The 17529-nt window shown below is 36.4% G+C and overlaps 2 protein-coding genes across 3 annotated transcripts; one reads left to right on the top strand and one right to left on the bottom strand.

The window, feature by feature from the left end:
* Positions 1–475: 475 nt before the first annotated feature.
* Positions 476–10953, top strand: LOC133293497 (NAD kinase 2, chloroplastic-like). Of its 2 annotated transcripts, none has more exons than XM_061492073.1 (8): positions 476–695; positions 973–2925; positions 4080–4201; positions 4309–4450; positions 4544–4768; positions 4919–4993; positions 5983–6084; positions 10534–10953. In XM_061492073.1, the coding sequence occupies exons 1-8, from the start codon at positions 513–515 to the stop codon at positions 10735–10737; spliced, it is 3006 nt and encodes a 1001-aa protein (XP_061348057.1). In that variant the 5' UTR covers positions 476–512; the 3' UTR covers positions 10738–10953. The 2 variants fall into 2 exon arrangements, with proteins under 2 accessions (XP_061348057.1, XP_061348058.1); XM_061492074.1 differs by having other exon boundaries at positions 10519–10646.
* Positions 10954–12231: 1278 nt separating this feature from the next.
* Positions 12232–13667, bottom strand: LOC133293493 (1-aminocyclopropane-1-carboxylate oxidase 5). The gene is made up of 3 exons (XM_061492067.1): positions 13566–13667; positions 13213–13439; positions 12232–12829 (listed from the first exon to the last, which is right to left on the bottom strand). Exons 1-3 carry the CDS (start codon positions 13665–13667, stop codon positions 12232–12234), a joined length of 927 nt encoding a protein of 308 aa, XP_061348051.1.
* Positions 13668–17529: the final 3862 nt, after the last annotated feature.

Below are 17529 nucleotides of genomic sequence, written 5' to 3'. Positions count from 1 at the left end.
TGTGATCTTTTCACATTACCATATCATGTTTTTTTGACACATTAGAGGATCCATTTCCAAGTTACTTTTGGTTTGTAACAAAAAAAAACGGTTGTAACTTTATTCCTTTACAAAAACAAAATAGTCGCGAGTGTCCTAAGAAATTCAAAGTAAACTCATTTAGTTAAAATTTTAGTCCTTCACAAATTCAAAAAAGATCCATATTAATTCTTCAAAAAAACTAAAACGGGTCCACTTTGAATTTCATAAAAATCAGATAACTGATTTTTTTTTTTTTTTTGCAAGGAATTAAAATAAAGATCATAATTTTGATTAGAGACCCAAAAAAAAACTTTATTGAAGACCCAAATAAACCTTAAATCCCAAAAAGACTTTACTAAAAAAACAATTCACATGGATCAAATAGTGCATCAAAATCAAAGAGAAGTAGAGACATGTTAATATGCCGTTATTGGGTTCAAATCCAAAAAAACAAACAAACATTTGTAATATGGTTCATTTCGTGAACTCCCATGTTAGCATGTAATTTGTGCACGTGCCACATGGCATTCTCCGTCGACCGGGTTATTCCCACCGTCGTGCTGGGTTTCCGGTTCGAATCGCTGAGAAACGGTACTCTCCGGTGCCGGAGCAGACACCTCGTCACCACCCAACTTTCCAACTCGTTTTCCATAAATTTCGCATTGGATTCTCAGGTTCCTATTATTTTCATTTTAACTAACTAAATTCTTCTTTGCGATCTGTTCACTCTTCAACTTGCAGTTTCTTTCACCATACACAGCTTTAGTGTTTCCCGTACGTTATTCACAAATCTTAGTTCACCATCGAATATATGATTATTAATTTCGTCAATTATGTTATTACTATTATTACTTTTCATGACACAATTAAGGGTTTATATGCATCAGTGAATTGACTAATTGGAACTGATATTCTTATTTCAATTTTATTTTTAATTGCTTTTGTTTGCAGAGCTTGAATTCCATCCAATCCCATGATCCATTACGGTTACCTTGGATGGGTCCAGTTCCTGGTGATATTGCTGAAGTAGAGGCATATTGTAGAATCTTTAGGAATTCTGAAAGGCTTCATTCTGCGTTAATGAATGCATTATGTGACATGTTCACTAGTGAATGTAGTGTTTCATCTGATGAGAAACTGCTTCTAGAAGAGAAAATAGTTTCTGCCCTTGGATGCATGGTAGCCCTTGTGAACAATGGGAGGGATGATGTTCTTTCTGGAAGAACTTCTAATATGAGTTCTTTCCATGCTGCCGAGGTTAGTAGCATAATGGAGGATGCGCTCCCCCCACTTGCCATTTTTAGGAGTGAGATGAAAAGGTGTTGTGAGAGCTTGCATGTTGCTCTCGAGAACTATTTAATTCCTGATGATGATCGAAGCTTGTATGTGTGGAGGAAACTTCAGAGACTGAAGAATGTCTGCTATGATTCTGGTTTCCCTGGCAGCGAGGATTATCCGTGTCCTGCACTGGTTGCAAATTGGAGTCCTGTATATTTATCCACTTCCAGAGAGGATAGAGAGTGGAAAGAATCTGATGCAGCTTTTTGGACTGGCGGGCAGGTAACAGAAGAAGGCCTAAAGTGGTTACTGGATAAAGGATGTAAAACTATTGTAGATCTTAGAGAAGAGACTGTAAAAGATAATTTCTATCAAGCAGCTGTGCGTGATGCTATTTCGTCTGGAAGAATTGAATTGGTCAAAATCCCCGTTGAAGTTAGGACTGCACCTACAATGGAACAAGTTGAGAGGTTTGCTTCTTATGTTTCAGATAGCAGCAAAAGGCCGATCTATCTTCACGGCAAGGAAGGAGTTTGGAGAACATCTGCCATGGTCTCCAGATGGAGGCAATACATGACTCGCTCTGCATCACTGTGTGTTTCTAATCAAGCAGTTGTTTCTAATGACATGTTATCAGATTATACAAATGGACCTGGGAAACTGCAGGACCCTTCAATGATTGCTGAGAGATCCTCCCTGGAAAAAGATATCAATTTGTTGCAAGAGAATTTGGGGGCAACAAATAGTTCTGTTGGCACATTTGACAGAAGTATGTCTCCAAAGAAGAAAAATGAAAAAACGCAAAATAATGGGGTCTTGAGTGGAATTAGTACTTCATCACATGCCACTGCTGCTAATGGGGAAGGATCTTTTCCAAGTTTCTCCAGCAAGACCAGCCCTTTAGAAGCTCAAGTTCCTCCTTGTGATATCTTTTCAAAAAAAGACATGTCTGGATTTATAGGAAGTAGGAAGATCTCAAAAACCTCTTATTTCAGTTATCAGGTTAAAGGGTTGGAATGCTTGCCAGATTCAGGGAAAATGAATACTGGAAGAATGCAGGGGGGAGTGATTATCAGCAGTGGTGATAATCCTGAACCTAAAATTGTGGGTCCAGAAAGTTCTAGTGGGTCATCTCATGTGGATTATCCATCTGAAGAGCCACAGATTAAAGTTAGTAGCAATTGGAAGTTAGTGAATGGGGATACTTCCAGTTCTATTAGGACAACAGTTAATGAGTTCAATGAAGGGGAAATGTATTGCATGACTGATGCCAATATCTCTACCACTGTGAACAATGACATGGATAATGTCAAAACTAACTCTGAAAGGGTTGGAGATGATAAGAATAAGGCTGCGTTAGCCTTATGTGATGAAGACTTGGGACTCATTGAAGGAGACATGTGTGCATCCTCAACGGGAGTTGTAAGAGTGCAGTCAAGAAAGAAAGCAGAAATGTTCCTGGTGCGAACAGATGGATTTTCTTGTGCCAGAGAAAAGGTGACTGAATCTTCTTTGGCCTTCACTCATCCTAGCACCCAACAACAGATGCTTATGTGGAAATCTATGCCAAAGACTGTGTTATTGTTGAAAAAGCTGGGGAAGCAACTCATGGAAGAAGCTAAAGAGGTAATTATTTTTTTAGACTCTAAGAAGCATCCAAGCCATTTAAAAAAAGTACTATCTGGTTTTCAATAGCCTAGACATCATAGTTTCTAACATTGATGTTTAGGAATTAATTTGTGTTTTGGTACATTGGAGGGACAAGTCCTGTTGTAGGGAGGGATAGGCATTGAGGTCAGGGCTCAGGTTAGGTGCCAGCTGCTCTATAAAGGCGATGAATAAGAACAATTTATTTGATTTGGCATCAAATTTCTCAAGCATTGAGATAGCTTTGCATATAGTATGTTTCTACTTTGTAATTGTATCTTTGAACAACCTTATATATTCATTACTCTATTATTGTTGTGAGGAATCAGCTATCTCAAAAGCTTTTTGAAGTCTTTTATGAAAGAATGTTAGAAGACAATTTAATTCTATAAAGAACCAATTCAACCCAAAAGCTTAAGCTTTTGGGTGAGGCTATATTAATGGTTTTATATATCTCAACACGCCCCCTCACACGAGAGCCCACTGGGCTTGAAGGGTGGACAATGCACAGGCCCACCTACCTGTGCGAACAAAGAAATTCCACTTGAAAGAAAGTGGGGGGCGACGAGGATCGAACCCCGGACACGAGGCTTTGATACCTTGTAAAGAACCAATTCAACCCAAAAGCTTAAGCTTTTGGGTGAGGCTACATTAATGGTTTTATATATCTCAACAAATTCAGAACCTATAGCATTTTGTTTGTCCATTTCATGTTGTCAATTTCTAAGGATTTTTCCTCATAAGAAAGTTGGAGAGCTGAATATCAATTAGTAAAAGAATTGAATTCTCAACATTTATGGGATTTTAGATGGAAACTATAAAAGAAGGTTGGCAGGAATTTGATGAACATCATTTTGTTGGATATGGTTGGATCTATATTTTTCATTACTAAGAATGCGCCAGAGATAAAAACATCTAGTCTCTTTCTTGGTAAAGGAATGGAGTTTGGGAATAAAATCTCATAGGGAATGTGAGAACTGGGGAATAAAACTCTGAACTTTGACTGGTATTCCAACAGCATTTGGTACTTTTATGATTCTTATTGAAACTATGAGTATTTATTCTGAATTTTTGTAATTGATCTGACTAAATTTAAGTACACTCTCAGTAGAGTTTCTGTATCTAATTTGCAGGTTGCATCTTTTCTATATTACCAAGAGAAAATGAACGTTTTTGTGGAACCTGATGTGCATGATATATTTGCTAGAATTCCTGGGTTTGGATTTGTTCATACCTTCTATAGTCAAGATACTTGGTACTGGAGTTTGTGATTTAAGTGCGATAACTTCACTTTTTTGCCCCTTATATGGAATCTGTGCTTCATTAAATGGTTGCTTAACATATCTAATGCCTTTGATTCAGTGATCTACATGACAAAGTAGATTTTGTGGCATGTTTGGGGGGAGATGGTGTTATACTGCATGCTTCAAATCTTTTCAGAGGTGCTGTTCCCCCTGTTGTGTCATTTAACCTTGGTTCCCTTGGTTTTCTAACTTCTCATAATGTAAGCTTTCCAATTCCATCATTTATTTCACCATAAAGAAGTGAAGGTATCTTTTTGGCCATTTGTTTGACTTCCATTCTGTTTTCTGCCTAGTTTGAAGACTACAAACAGGACTTAAGACGAGTCATTCATGGAAATAGTACACAAGATGGTGTGTCCATCACTCTTAGAATGCGTCTCCGGTGTGAAATTTTTCGTAAGGGTAAAGCAGTGCCAGGGAAAGTTTTTGATATTCTCAATGAGGTTGTTGTTGATCGAGGATCTAATCCATACCTTTCAAAGATTGAATGTTATGAACATGATAGACTTATAACCAAGGTGAGTTTTATTGTGTATTGTTGTTCGTGCTCTAAATTTCAATACATCTTTCATATTCTATAATGAGAGCCATTACTTCTAAATTTCATATTTCTGAACACCTTTCTGAAGCAGTCATGCCTTCTATATGATGATTGTCATGTCTTTCAGGTACAAGGTGATGGAGTCATCGTGGCCACCCCTACTGGAAGCACTGCCTATTCTACAGCTGCTGGAGGTTCCATGGTAAGCTTGTGCTCAAGTTGTATTCGTTAGGAGCATGGTTTGAGCTGTTTTCATTACTAAATTAATTAGATGGATTGGCTTGATATCCTTGCATTGGAATACTTTGATAAACAATAATTATAAACTTTAGCCATTACGGGTTCTTCCAAGCTTTCCTCACCTGCTCTTTCTACACAAGAGTTGTAGATGTGGAACATTGTGTTGATGTGTCTTCCTCCTCTTACTGCTGCATTGCAGGTGGCAGCTTAAGATAACTGGATGATATGATATTCTTTATTATGTTATAAGGAGACTGAAACTAGTAATATTGTTTAAGTTGTAGTCATCAATCTTTTCCCAACTACTTTGCAAATGTTGGTGGTTTTCAAATGCTGAATAAAACTGCACCTGAACATAGTTCACCTGCTCTTTCTACAAAGAGTTGTAGATGTTGAACTTCGTGTTGACGTGACTTCCTCCCCCCCCCCCCCCCCCACACAAAAAAAAAAAAAAAACTTTTTTATGTTTGTCCCCATTTTACAAAATCGAAAAACTTGTTTAAATAGAGAGGAATTTAAATAGAGTCTTCCTCTCTTTCCTCCTTTCCCAAAAAGAGGCTTCATATAATATGTACTTATTATCCCTTACAGAAAATGTACTCGTTTTTATGCTTCCTATTGTAACTTAGCTTCTATCACGTGAAAAGTGAAATAGTGAACATCTGTTGAAAGAGTTAAGTGACTTTGAAGATGTCACACTCACACAGTAAATTCTTGTTCCACTTGTGGATGTTGAATACAAGCTAGTATCCAAGGAATTGCAGTACAAAGTTTAAATTAACATTGCCATAGAAACCTCATAGAACTCACCTTGTATAATTTTTCCTTTAACATAACCTTTTAAATTATAATATATATCTTCTAATGTCATGGTATCTGCACTGCATCAGTATGAAATTAACCCAACTGCTTTCGTTGATGTTTTTTACTAACGACAAAAGAAAACTGCAGGTCCATCCAAACGTTCCCTGCATGCTGTTTACCCCAATCTGTCCACATTCACTCTCATTTAGACCAGTTATACTTCCGGATTCTGCTCAACTTGAATTAAAGGTGAAGTTAATCGTTGGCTATGTGGTAAAAGTATCATATTGGATGTTCTTGTTACCAAAATTGCATGTTTCATTGCATATGATGCGTCTTCTGTGTTAAAAAATGTTTTACTTCTCAGGTATGTGTTGCAAAAAGCTACATGTAAGAATCAGTGATTTTAGGAACTCATTTCTTTTGTGTAATTTGAAATTTAGGGGTTAATTAATGATTTAATAAATTAATGTTTTGTAATTAGGATATGAGTTACATAGGGTTTTGTAGAAAATTAGAATTCAAACATGTTTCCGTTTTTATTTCCTATTAATTAGGATTGATTATGATTGATTAGGATTGATTATGATTGATTAGGATTAATTGTGATTGATTAGAATTGATTGTGATTAGGATTGTGATAGGATTGATTAGTCATCGCTTAGTCATTCTTAGCGATTCTTTCTTGTATAAATACTCACTCATGTAATTTATTCAATATCAATATACAAAAACTTCTTTTCAATATGGTATCAGAGCGGGTTCGTTCCTACCCTAATTCAAATCTGAAATAACCATCCAAACACTTCCATCACCGTCAAACACCTCCTAAACACCGCCTTGAATCTGTCCAACACAGAAACCTAGTTTACTGACCTCCGATCAAAAAAGTGAGGTGACCATTCGACTCAGAAGGATCCGACGAGTCGACCGCCGCTGGACCCATCGCCGTCAGCCGCTGCACGCGCCACCACGCGCCGCCTTCCAGACGTTTTTTTTCCGTCGCGACTTGCACAGACCTTCTCGCCGGCTTCTCCCCTTCCTGTTCCAGAGGTCAGATCAAAAGTTTACAAAACTTGATTTTTCATCAACGGTCAACCCTTCTCTTTTTATTCATGGCTTCCTCAAAACACTCTTTTTATTACCACGAGCAACCTCCTAAGGCCACTAGTCATGTGGTCCAGCAAGGTACAACTTTCCATGTTGATAGTCAAAATCATTGGATACTTGATTCTGGAGCCTCTGATCATATGACAGGTAATCTTGGCTTGTTTTGTTCATACACTCCATATTCTGAACCTTCTCGGGTCAAGATCGCCGATGGCAGTTTTTCCCAGATTGCGGGACACGGAACCATTAAACTTTCTGAGCTGATTACTTTGACATCAGTTCTTTATGTTCCTTCTCTGACTTGTAATCTCATTTCCATTAGCAAGCTCACCTCTGAGTTGCATTGTTTTGCTAAATTCTTTCCACATGGTTGTGTTTTTCAGGAACAGGACTCGGAGAGGATGATTGGCAGTGCTAGAGAGGATGGTGGACTTTACTACTTTGAGGAGGATGTGACTCATGAAGCTGTTTTCGTAGAAAAAAACTCTATGTTTCCTTTTGATTCATGTAATGATGTTATGCTGTGGCATCGTAGGCTAGGCCATCCAAATTTTATTTATCTTCAGAAGTTGTTGCCAAACTTATTTATTAATAAAAGTCCAAGTTTGTTTTCTTGTGATATTTGTCAACTTGCCAAGCATACTCGTGCTCATTATCCTTCTAAAGTTCACCATGACTCTTCCCCATTTTCCTTAATTCATAGCGACATATGGGGTCCAGCCCGTGTTAAAAATATTTCAGGTACTCGATGGTTCATTACCTTCATTGATGACCATTCTCGAGTTTGTTGGGTGTATCTTCTAAAGGATAAGTCCGATGCTGCATCCGTGTTTAAAAAATTTCATGCCATGGTTCAAACCCAATTCCAAGTTGCTATACAAATTCTTCGTACAGATAATGGCAAAGAGTATTTTAACTCTATTCTTGGAGAATATCTTTCCCAACATGGCATCCTTCACCAAAGCTCGTGTCCTGACACACCCCAACAAAACGGAGTTGCGGAAAGAAAAAACCGACATCTCCTTGAAGTTGCTCGGGCTCTTATGTTTACCACGAGTGTTCCTAAATATCTTTGGGGAGAGGCAGTTCTCACTGCCTCGTATCTGATAAATCGAATGCCATCTCGCATTCTGAAATTTCAGTCTCCTCTTTCTAGTCTTGTTCGTATCTTCCCTTCCTTCCGAGGTGTCTCCTCCTTACCTCTCAAGTTATTTGGTTGTGTTGTATTTGTCCATATTCCCTCCCATCAACGGTCTAAGCTTGATCCTAAGTCTCTCCAGTGTGTCTTTATTGGTTATTCTCCTACTCAACGTGGCTATAAGTGTTATTCACCCTCTCTTCGTAAGGTCTTTGTCTCTATGGATGTCACTTTTTCTGAGAATGACCCTTTCTTCCCCTCGACTTCTCTTCAGGGGGAGTCTATAGGAGTAGATGAAGATCAGTCATGGGAACCTATTAATGCCACAGTATTACCTCTACTCTTGGAAACAGGGGGAGCTACAGAATCCTCACCATCAGGAGCCTCCTCAAAATGGGGACAAGTTTATAGCAGGCGAAAGCCTCCTCAAAGTGTGAATAACCCAGAGCCTCTACACTGCCAGGATTCTGAACCATGTTCTAGTTCCAGCACCCCAATACTTGAGTGTCATGGTGAAAATGATCTACACTTGCCCATTGCTCTCAGAAAAGGTACTCGATCTTGTACTACTCATCCTATTTCTAATCATATTTCATATGGAAAGTTGTCCCCAGGGTTTCGTGCTTTCAATACTATGTTGGATAGTACAAAGATACCGAGAAATATACATGAGGCTCTCAATGATAAAAAATGGAGGGATGCTGTCTTTGAAGAAATGAATGCTTTAGAAAGAAATGGAACTTGGGAGATAGTGACCCTACCCAAAGGAAAAAAGGCAGTAGGATGCAAATGGGTGTTTACAATAAAATTCAATGCAGATAATAGCATCAACAGATACAAGGCAAGATTGGTTGCAAAGGGTTTCACTCAGACTCATGGGATAGATTATCATGAGACTTTTGCTCCGGTTGCTAAAGTCAATACCATCCGAGTTCTCTTATCTCTTGGTGCCAATCTAGATTGGCCTCTGCAACAGTTAGATGTGAAGAATGCATTCCTAAATGGTGACTTACATGAAGAAGTCTATATGGATCCTCCACCTGGTTTTGAAAGGGGAAATGAATCAGTGTGTAAACTAAAAAAGTCTCTATATGGATTGAAACAGTCTCCCAGAGAATGGTTCGACAAATTCACACAAGCAGTCAAAAGAAGAGGCTTCATTCAAGCACAGACTGATCATACTCTCTTCCACAAACACTCTAAGGATGGTAAAATTGCTATTCTTATTGTATATGTAGATGATATAATTCTTACAGGTGATGATATTGAGGAATTGAACACCTTGAAGAAATTTCTAGCAGCTCAATTTGAACTCAAAGACCTTGGCACTCTCAAATATTTCCTTGGTATGGAAGTTGCTAGGAGCAAAACAGGCATCACTCTAACACAAAAGAAATATGTTCTAGATCTTTTGTTGGAAACAGGAATGTTAGGGTGTAAACCTGCTGAGACACCTGTGGAACCTAATACCAAGTTAGGTATTGAAGATGGGAATGAGGTGGATAAAGAACAATATCAGCGATTGGTTGGTAAACTAATCTACTTATCTCATACGCGTCCTGACATTGCCTTTGCGGTGAGTATGATTAGTCAATTCATGCACTCACCCAAGGAGAAGCATCTTAGTGCAGTCTATAGGGTGCTTAGATACCTCAAGAATACTCCAGGAAGAGGATTATTCTTTAAAAAGGGGTATAAAAGGACAATTGAAATCTACACTGATGCAGATTGGGCAGGCTCATCAGTAGACAGAAGATCTACCTCAGGCTATTGCACCTATGTGTGGGGAAATCTTGTTACTTGGAGAAGCAAAAAGCAAACAGTGGTTGCAAGAAGTAGTGCTGAAGCAGAATTTCGAGCTTTAGCTCATGGAGTTTGTGAAGGAATCTGGTTGAGAAGACTTCTTCAAGAGTTAAAGATTTCATATTCCCTACCAATAAAACTATATTGTGACAACAAGGCAGCTGTTAGCATTGCTCAAAATCCTGTGCATCATGATCGAACAAAGCACGTGGAAGTTGATCGTCACTTCATCAAAGAAAAATTAGATGATGGAAGTGTGCATTTGATATATGTTCCAACCAAAGAGCAAACGGCAGATGTCCTTACCAAGGGCCTACACCGTCCAGCATTCGAAGACTTGATTGGCAAGTTGGGAATGATCAATATTTACCTCCCAACTTGAGGGGGAGTGTAGAAAATTAGAATTCAAACATGTTTCCGTTTTTATTTCCTATTAATTAGGATTGATTATGATTGATTAGGATTGATTATGATTGATTAGGATTAATTGTGATTGATTAGAATTGATTGTGATTAGGATTGTGATAGGATTGATTAGTCATCGCTTAGTCATTCTTAGCGATTCTTTCTTGTATAAATACTCACTCATGTAATTTATTCAATATCAATATACAAAAACTTCTTTTCAATAGGTTTATTGTTAGCAGATTCCAGAGGATGCTAGAAGCAATGCCTGGGTTTCATTTGATGGGAAGAGAAGGCAGCAACTTTCAAGAGGAGATTCTGTACGAATATCTATGAGTCAGCATCCTATCCCGACCGTTAACAAGTTTGACCAAACAGGTGATTGGTTTCATAGCTTGATTCGCTGCCTAAATTGGAATGAAAGGCTTGATCAAAAGGCCCTATAAAGCATGTGAAAATGAAGAACAGATATGTGTTATTCTCCTGTGATGGCTTGGATTGTGTAATTATAGTGCAGAATATACGTTGAGATGACAGAACTTAGATATAGGAGATACTAGTTACCACCAATTTCTTACATTGGCTTCCCATGAGAAGATAGGGTTTACTAATGGTTTTTCCACGTTATTGTAGCAAGATGCTGTTGTATACTGACGTTTAACAGTGTAAAATATTGATCTTAGAAGCAGCTTATTGCCTGAAAGTTTATCACAGTCTTCCAGATCGTACACTTCTTTTTCTCGTGATTGTACTCTGTTGAAATTGTAGCTGTCATATTTTTTTGTGTTTACTGAGATACTTGTACTCCAGCCTGTTTTCTTTTCTTTTTATTTTTTTATTTTTAAATAGCACAGATTTTTAAGGTGCTAGACACTTACCCGACTCCAACTCACATTCTCTCTATTTCTACATACTCTTTGCGGAAAATATAAATTCTGCTATCTACATGTATATTTTCATTCAATAATGTCCTAGGAAGAAGAAAAACCATCTCATATTTTCTGTCAGCTGACTGGTTTCTTACTAACTCTACCTAAGTATTTACCATTTCCTTGTATGGATTTTAAGATTTAAAGGTGTCATTTGGTGACTTATAAAATCTGTATATCTCCTTAGAAAGCAAAAGATATCGTAACTTGAACCAATTATAAAATTGACTACGATGTCTAACCAAACGAAAAGGAAACGATGTACTTTGTTATTTCCATATATAACATTGCTGAAGGTTAGTGGCGGTTCTTGTCCCAAAACTTCTAGTAATTGATTGTACCTTTTAGCAAATCAATTACAGCATTTGCTTTTTGTGGTTATGATGGTGTTGTAAATATTAGGTCTTTTATTATTATTAGTATTTGTTGTATTGGGCCAAGCCCATTAGGTCAAGAATTAGAGTATGGCCTCTTTTCAAAGGAGTTCCTTTACAAAGTTTTCTGATGGTGTATCGAGAGTTAGTTTTTGGTATGATGTATCTCAAGGTTATTTACAGATGGCCTTTAAGAGTCTACCTTTTAGCAAATATTACAGCATTAAGGAGATGGTTGCATTTGTTCTACTTCATGTGGATGATAACTGAATCCTAGAGCAGGGCAACAATATACAAGTGGAAGAGAGAAATTTATGGTGGACAAGTTTTGAGTAGAATTTATGTAATAGTACTATTGTACAATGCAAACCCAGATGGACCATGACATTGAAATATAAAGTAGTATTCTAAAAAGAAAAAAAAAACCCTGAATACTAATACCCACGGTGGTTTTCAATTCTGGAGAAATTTATGAAGAGAATGACAACCAAGTGGTATTCTTTGCTACTGACAATCATGTCTTATAGTATGAAGACCTGAAAACAAAGTAAAAGACAAAGGGAAAAAAACAAGTAGAGGGGGGGGGGGGGGGGGGGGGGGGCAAATGTATTGTCTATATGAAAGCAAATGCTTTTTTTCACATGGCCCCAACAGCACGAAACCTTGGTTCCTTGGGGAGGAACTTCTGCTCAGCATAGACAGACATGTAGTCACCAAAAACGAATTTAGGATAAGTGTCATCCACTTGTTGGTTTTCTTTTTCCACCAATTGTGGTGCAGGATATATGGTGGCCTTGAGTGATGGGTTATAGAAGGAGGCAATTGATCTCCTGTTCCCATCTGTAAGGGCCAGAACCCTGTGCCAACAACTCTTGTATCTGCCATTGCTTAGGACCTCAATCTGATCACCAGTGTTGATGACAATGGCATTTGGCAAAGGTTTGACATCAATCCATTGCCCATCTTTCAGCATTTGAAGGCCACCAACCTTATCATCTTGGAATAGTAGGATGACACCTCCTGCATCAGTGTGAGCTCGCAGACCTTTCACAAACTCTGGATTGGGACATGGTGGGTAGTGGCTGACCTTGGTGCCAAAGAAGGCATTGTCTCCATCTCCACCATTGAGTGCCTTCTTAATGTATCCTTTTTGTAGGCCCAGATTCTCATCCATCACTTCCATGATCCTCTCTGCCAATTTTTTTATCTCAGATCGATATTCTGCCATGGTTTCCCTGTCATTCATGTGAGAAGTCTGTTATGCATTTATGTTCAAAACTCTACCTATTGTGTCATATCACCACTTAGTATGTTTCTATAGTGCTGTCCTTGAATCATTAAATCAAATTCTGGTTTCAACTCTGCAAAAAATAGTCCCTCGTTTTCAAATTCTAAATGTTTTCTTGAAATCACCTATTTTAGTCATCAAGATTCAAGAGTCAGATGGACTGAATTCTGATTAACCGCAATTTGCTTGCAGTTACACAAGAACATAAATTTCTTGTGAATAAGAGAAAGTATAATGGAAGAGTGTGCATGAAATGATAGGTGAAATATCATTTTTTGTGGAACGTCTGATTATTATTTTAGTATGAAGAGCTTTTGATTTGCTTTATACCTGAAACCTGGTGTTCTTTCTGGCCATTCATTATCATCCAGGAGAGTGATAACATCCTCCCAGTCCACATCCTCCAACTTCTCACGGCTCTTCTTTTCAACTAAATCGTTTAGTAACTTCACTGTTGTAGAGTTCTTGAAATTTTCCTCTCTTTCCAGCTTATAGAACTCAGAGCAAACCTTCTTCACCCTCTCAAGGAGTTCATCTGGAATGCCATGGTTGATCACCTATAAAACAAAGTATGAGCTTTGATATTTATATATTTTAATACCAACAATAAATCCACAAGGAAAGGAAAGGAAAGGAATGCATTCATGTCAACATACTAGGAGCCATTTAAATGATGTAAGTACCTGGAAGAAACCCCATTCTTCACATCCATTAGATAACTGTGCCATAGTTTTGGCTCTTTCTTCCCCATTCAGTTTTGAGAAATCAATCACTGGGACTGCCATTAGATCAGAAGGTACAGAAAAGTTATGATGAGAAATGGAGTATGTGTGTGGGAGAGAGAGAGAGAGAGATAATAAGGTTGTTTTGAGCTTAGCTAGCTTTGTTCTGCTGTGGTTTCTAAGAGGGATACCTTAGCCTATTTATAACAAAACTTCCCACCATATTGGATACATTAATTGCATGTCAACCAATAGAGTATAGGTTCCCTTTCAAAGGAAGCAGCCCTTAAGAGTTGGGTCGCGGACGGTGACACATTTAATTAAAAATTCTTAGGTCAGAGCTTGCTTGCTTTGGGAGTTAACTGCTTTTTTGTAGCCTACAAGTCTACAACACAAGCCCTCACTTTTCAGGTGATGCATCTCATTAATTTTCCCACCATTGATTAAGTCATTTGATTAATCACACAAGCTACTTTGGTTCTCTCTTTCATGGGTTTGATTATTAATTAGTAACAGATCTTGAATCAATTCGTGTCAACCACTGCGCTTGACTTCATTTCATTTTTTTGTTTAAAACCAGGGATATGTTATATTTATAAATTTTTTGTTTACAAACTCTTACAAATTACACTGTGTACTATAGATAGTACATACTCAAGTAATATGTACTACCCGTAGTACATAGTGTAGTTTGTAAACAAAAAGTTTATAAATATAACCGTTTTTAAAACCAACCCAAGTCATGTTTTAACCGACTAAACCACTAGAGCATTATATAAGTATACTTACATAAATCCATATGAATTATTTGACTATGACTTCCTCTAACCTATGCTCTATCACTAATTATGGGATAGTTTACTTTTCTTTCGGTATTGATTCACATCAAATGCGAAGGGAACTCTCATTTTCTAAATAATATTTATCATTAATATATCCTTTTGTAGACTTTGAAATTGGTCATTTTGCGTATAGTTTAAATCTCTGCCGACTACTCTAATCATATGTTGACTACCCTACATTGCTTTGCATAACTACTTCCAATAAACTTTAATTTCACACATGACATTGAAGCCATAGTTTTAGGGTTACGGAAGGCATGGTCAAGGGTTCAATATATAAAAACTCAATCATTTTACCTCTAATTTAATAACATTGTCAACTTCTCAAATTGACATTCTAATGTTAATATTTTCCTTTTTTTTTTTTCTAACTAAAATAAGCATAACATGGCAGCATCATTTTCCTTTGTTAGTATGCTATTATTCAGAACTAGCATTATTGTGTAAATTAAGAATACTTTAGTCAGTGATTCGCCTTATGATTTGATTCCAATTGTCCGAATGTTAGGATACATTTCTGAGCAAACAGATGATATTGGCGTATGATTAAGGGGTCGAGTTTTACAATCTTAACTCATCTTTTGCTGTACTTGTAGTACTTCAAAACCATGTCAAAGTTCAAATTTTGGTTGAGATTGCATCACTGGCATGGCTTTTGTATACAGTAGACATATGGGGCCTCTCGTACTCTTCAGGCCACGTCGAATGGATTATATCACAGCAGTATTATATGAGGACAAATAACTGTCAGTGCCAGCTTTGAAGTTTTGATCCCAAACTTCAATCATTCATACTATTTTATATATGAGTTCAGTAGGATTCTTTTTTTAATGTGGTGGATGATGTAAGTTGAATAATATAGATTATAAATTTTGAAAAAATGGAATGAAGATAAAAAAAATCCACAAGTTAGGCTATTTTTATTTTATTTTATTATTATTATTACATTCAAAATCAAAACCTAATTCTTCTATTCAAGAATCATTCACCCAATTATGCGCATATTTGGGGATCAAAACTAACGGTTACACTTCAAACTTACTTTTGTATGGAAAGTGGTTTTGGGATATTTTTTTTGTTAATGTTTTGGTAAACTAGACAATACCCCCAACTAGCTAGTTTAGGATAAATATATTCTTGATGTTGATCTTGGTAAATGAGACAAATTAATTATACCCGTATATGTTTAGGCATAAATAAGAATTTGGCCTCACCAAAAATAAAAGAGAAAGAATTTGTTACTCGCTACTACCTTCAATTTTTTCATGTTTGGTGCACAGGGTATAAATGATATGATAGACTATTTTATCCCATCTTTATCTATTGTTTGATTAATCAATATGATATGATAATATTATCATTTTGGCTCATTTTATCCTATACGCAACCTCGTAAGTTATTTTAAAACGTGATTTGGGTAGTAATGATAGCCCTTTCTGTAACTTCAATTGAAATGTGAGAGTTAGTCCATACTAACAACCAGCTACCACATCACCAGTGCCATTTGCCACCACCACTCCCATGACATCAATGACAAGTCGACAAGCCACTAGCTACCACCACTACTAGCCAATCACCATGTTGATTATCAGTGGCGGACCAAGGATTTTTTATGATACAAGTGAAAACAAAATATCAAAGTTACAATTATTAGGGCTAATAAAAAGGGTTAACTATTACAAGTACTTTTTAAGGATAGGTTAACTATTATGACTAATAATTTATTTTTATTACAAAAATAATATTTTATACCTATAATAATAAAAAAATTAAAATTTAGGCAGACTGCCTATGTTTACTATGGAAAAGCACCCTTTTAAAATTTTTGGACAAAAGAATTGCCCAGTTAAAGCTGATTTGATAAGTTTTTTTCAAACTAATGCTGTCAAACATGTCACTAATACTGACGAGATTAGTCTCGTCAATGATACTGACGGGACTAATGCCACGTAGGCAGTTCAGTTACCGTAAAACTTTGAAAGGCCATAACTTTTGACTCGAGTATTCAAATCAGATGATTTTTTTTTATTTCACATAACTTTTCGAGATCTATGCAATGACACCTCATTTGATATATTTTATCTCCCACAAACATAGTTTGAATTTGTAACAATTGTACCACAATCACAAGAGTGTTTAAATCCAGAAGATGGCACATGCGACAGCTATATTGTTGGTTCGGAAAGAACTCGGGATCTTCTGGATTTAAATGATCTTGTAATTGTGGAACTATTGTTGCAAATTCAAACTATGTTTATGGGAGATAAAATATGTCAAATGATGTGTCATTGCGTAGATCTTGAAAAGTTATGTGAAATAAAAAAATAAATCATTTGATTTGGATACCCGAGTCAAAAGTTATGACATTCCGAACTGCCTACATGGCGCTGACGTGGCACAAGTCCCGTCAGTATAAATGACATGTTTAACTGCATTACTTTGTAAAGATTTATCCAATCAACTTTAATTGAACAATTCTTTTGTCTAAAAATTTTAAAATGGTGCTTTAGCCATGTTCACTATCCACCGGCCAACACTCACAAACACGACCACTATGACATGTGTGCTTGGAAGTTCTTTTCCATTAATTTTCATCAAATAACAAATATTTAACTCTATCCAAATATTACTTGTAGCTTGCTTGACGTAGTTAATAATTTCTATCAAGTAAATAAATTAATGCAAGCTATAATCAAAATTGAATTGTTTTGTGTTACATAATTTTTGTGTATTAATGTCATATAAATTATTGCTTTTATTGTGTTATGTACAAAAATATTGACAATCAATTTAAAATTTACTTTTAACACTTTATTTGGTGAATATATATCTTTTTATTTTAGAAAATTTTATAAGTTATTTTATGTATTTTAATATATTTATTTGGGGAAGGATTCATTTACAATTTTTTTTTACAAATTACACTAAGTATGATCAGTCATACACTCTTGATTGAAGTATGACCGGTCATACTTAGTGTAGTTTGTAAACAAAAAATTTGTAAATATACCATTCCCTTATTTATCTAAAATAATGTTTTTTAATTTTTTAATAACTTAAAATAAAAATTAATGTATAAATAA

Source organism: Gastrolobium bilobum, unplaced genomic scaffold, assembly GCF_033153095.1.
Source record: "Gastrolobium bilobum isolate Gb01-03AN ecotype WA unplaced genomic scaffold, APGP_CSIRO_Gbil_v1 utg48200, whole genome shotgun sequence".
NCBI classification, from domain to species: Eukaryota; Viridiplantae; Streptophyta; class Magnoliopsida; order Fabales; family Fabaceae; genus Gastrolobium; species Gastrolobium bilobum.
Note: the sequence above shows the minus strand (reverse complement) of the source record. Positions and strands in the feature narration are given on the sequence as shown.

Coding starts and splice junctions, on each gene's coding strand:
- LOC133293497 (XM_061492073.1), top strand. CDS start 513: ATGTTAGCATGTAATTTGTGCACGTGCCACATGGCATTCTCCGTCGAC. Junction 696..972: donor ATTTCGCATTGGATTCTCAG/GTTCCTATTATT, acceptor TTTTGTTTGCAG/AGCTTGAATTCCATCCAATC. Junction 4,202..4,308: donor TTCTATAGTCAAGATACTTG/GTACTGGAGTTT, acceptor CCTTTGATTCAG/TGATCTACATGACAAAGTAG.
- LOC133293493 (XM_061492067.1), bottom strand. CDS start 13,667: ATGGCAGTCCCAGTGATTGATTTCTCAAAACTGAATGGGGAAGAAAGA. Junction 13,440..13,565: donor AAGAATGGGGTTTCTTCCAG/GTACTTACATCA, acceptor TTTGTTTTATAG/GTGATCAACCATGGCATTCC. Junction 12,830..13,212: donor GAAAGAACACCAGGTTTCAG/GTATAAAGCAAA, acceptor CATGAATGACAG/GGAAACCATGGCAGAATATC.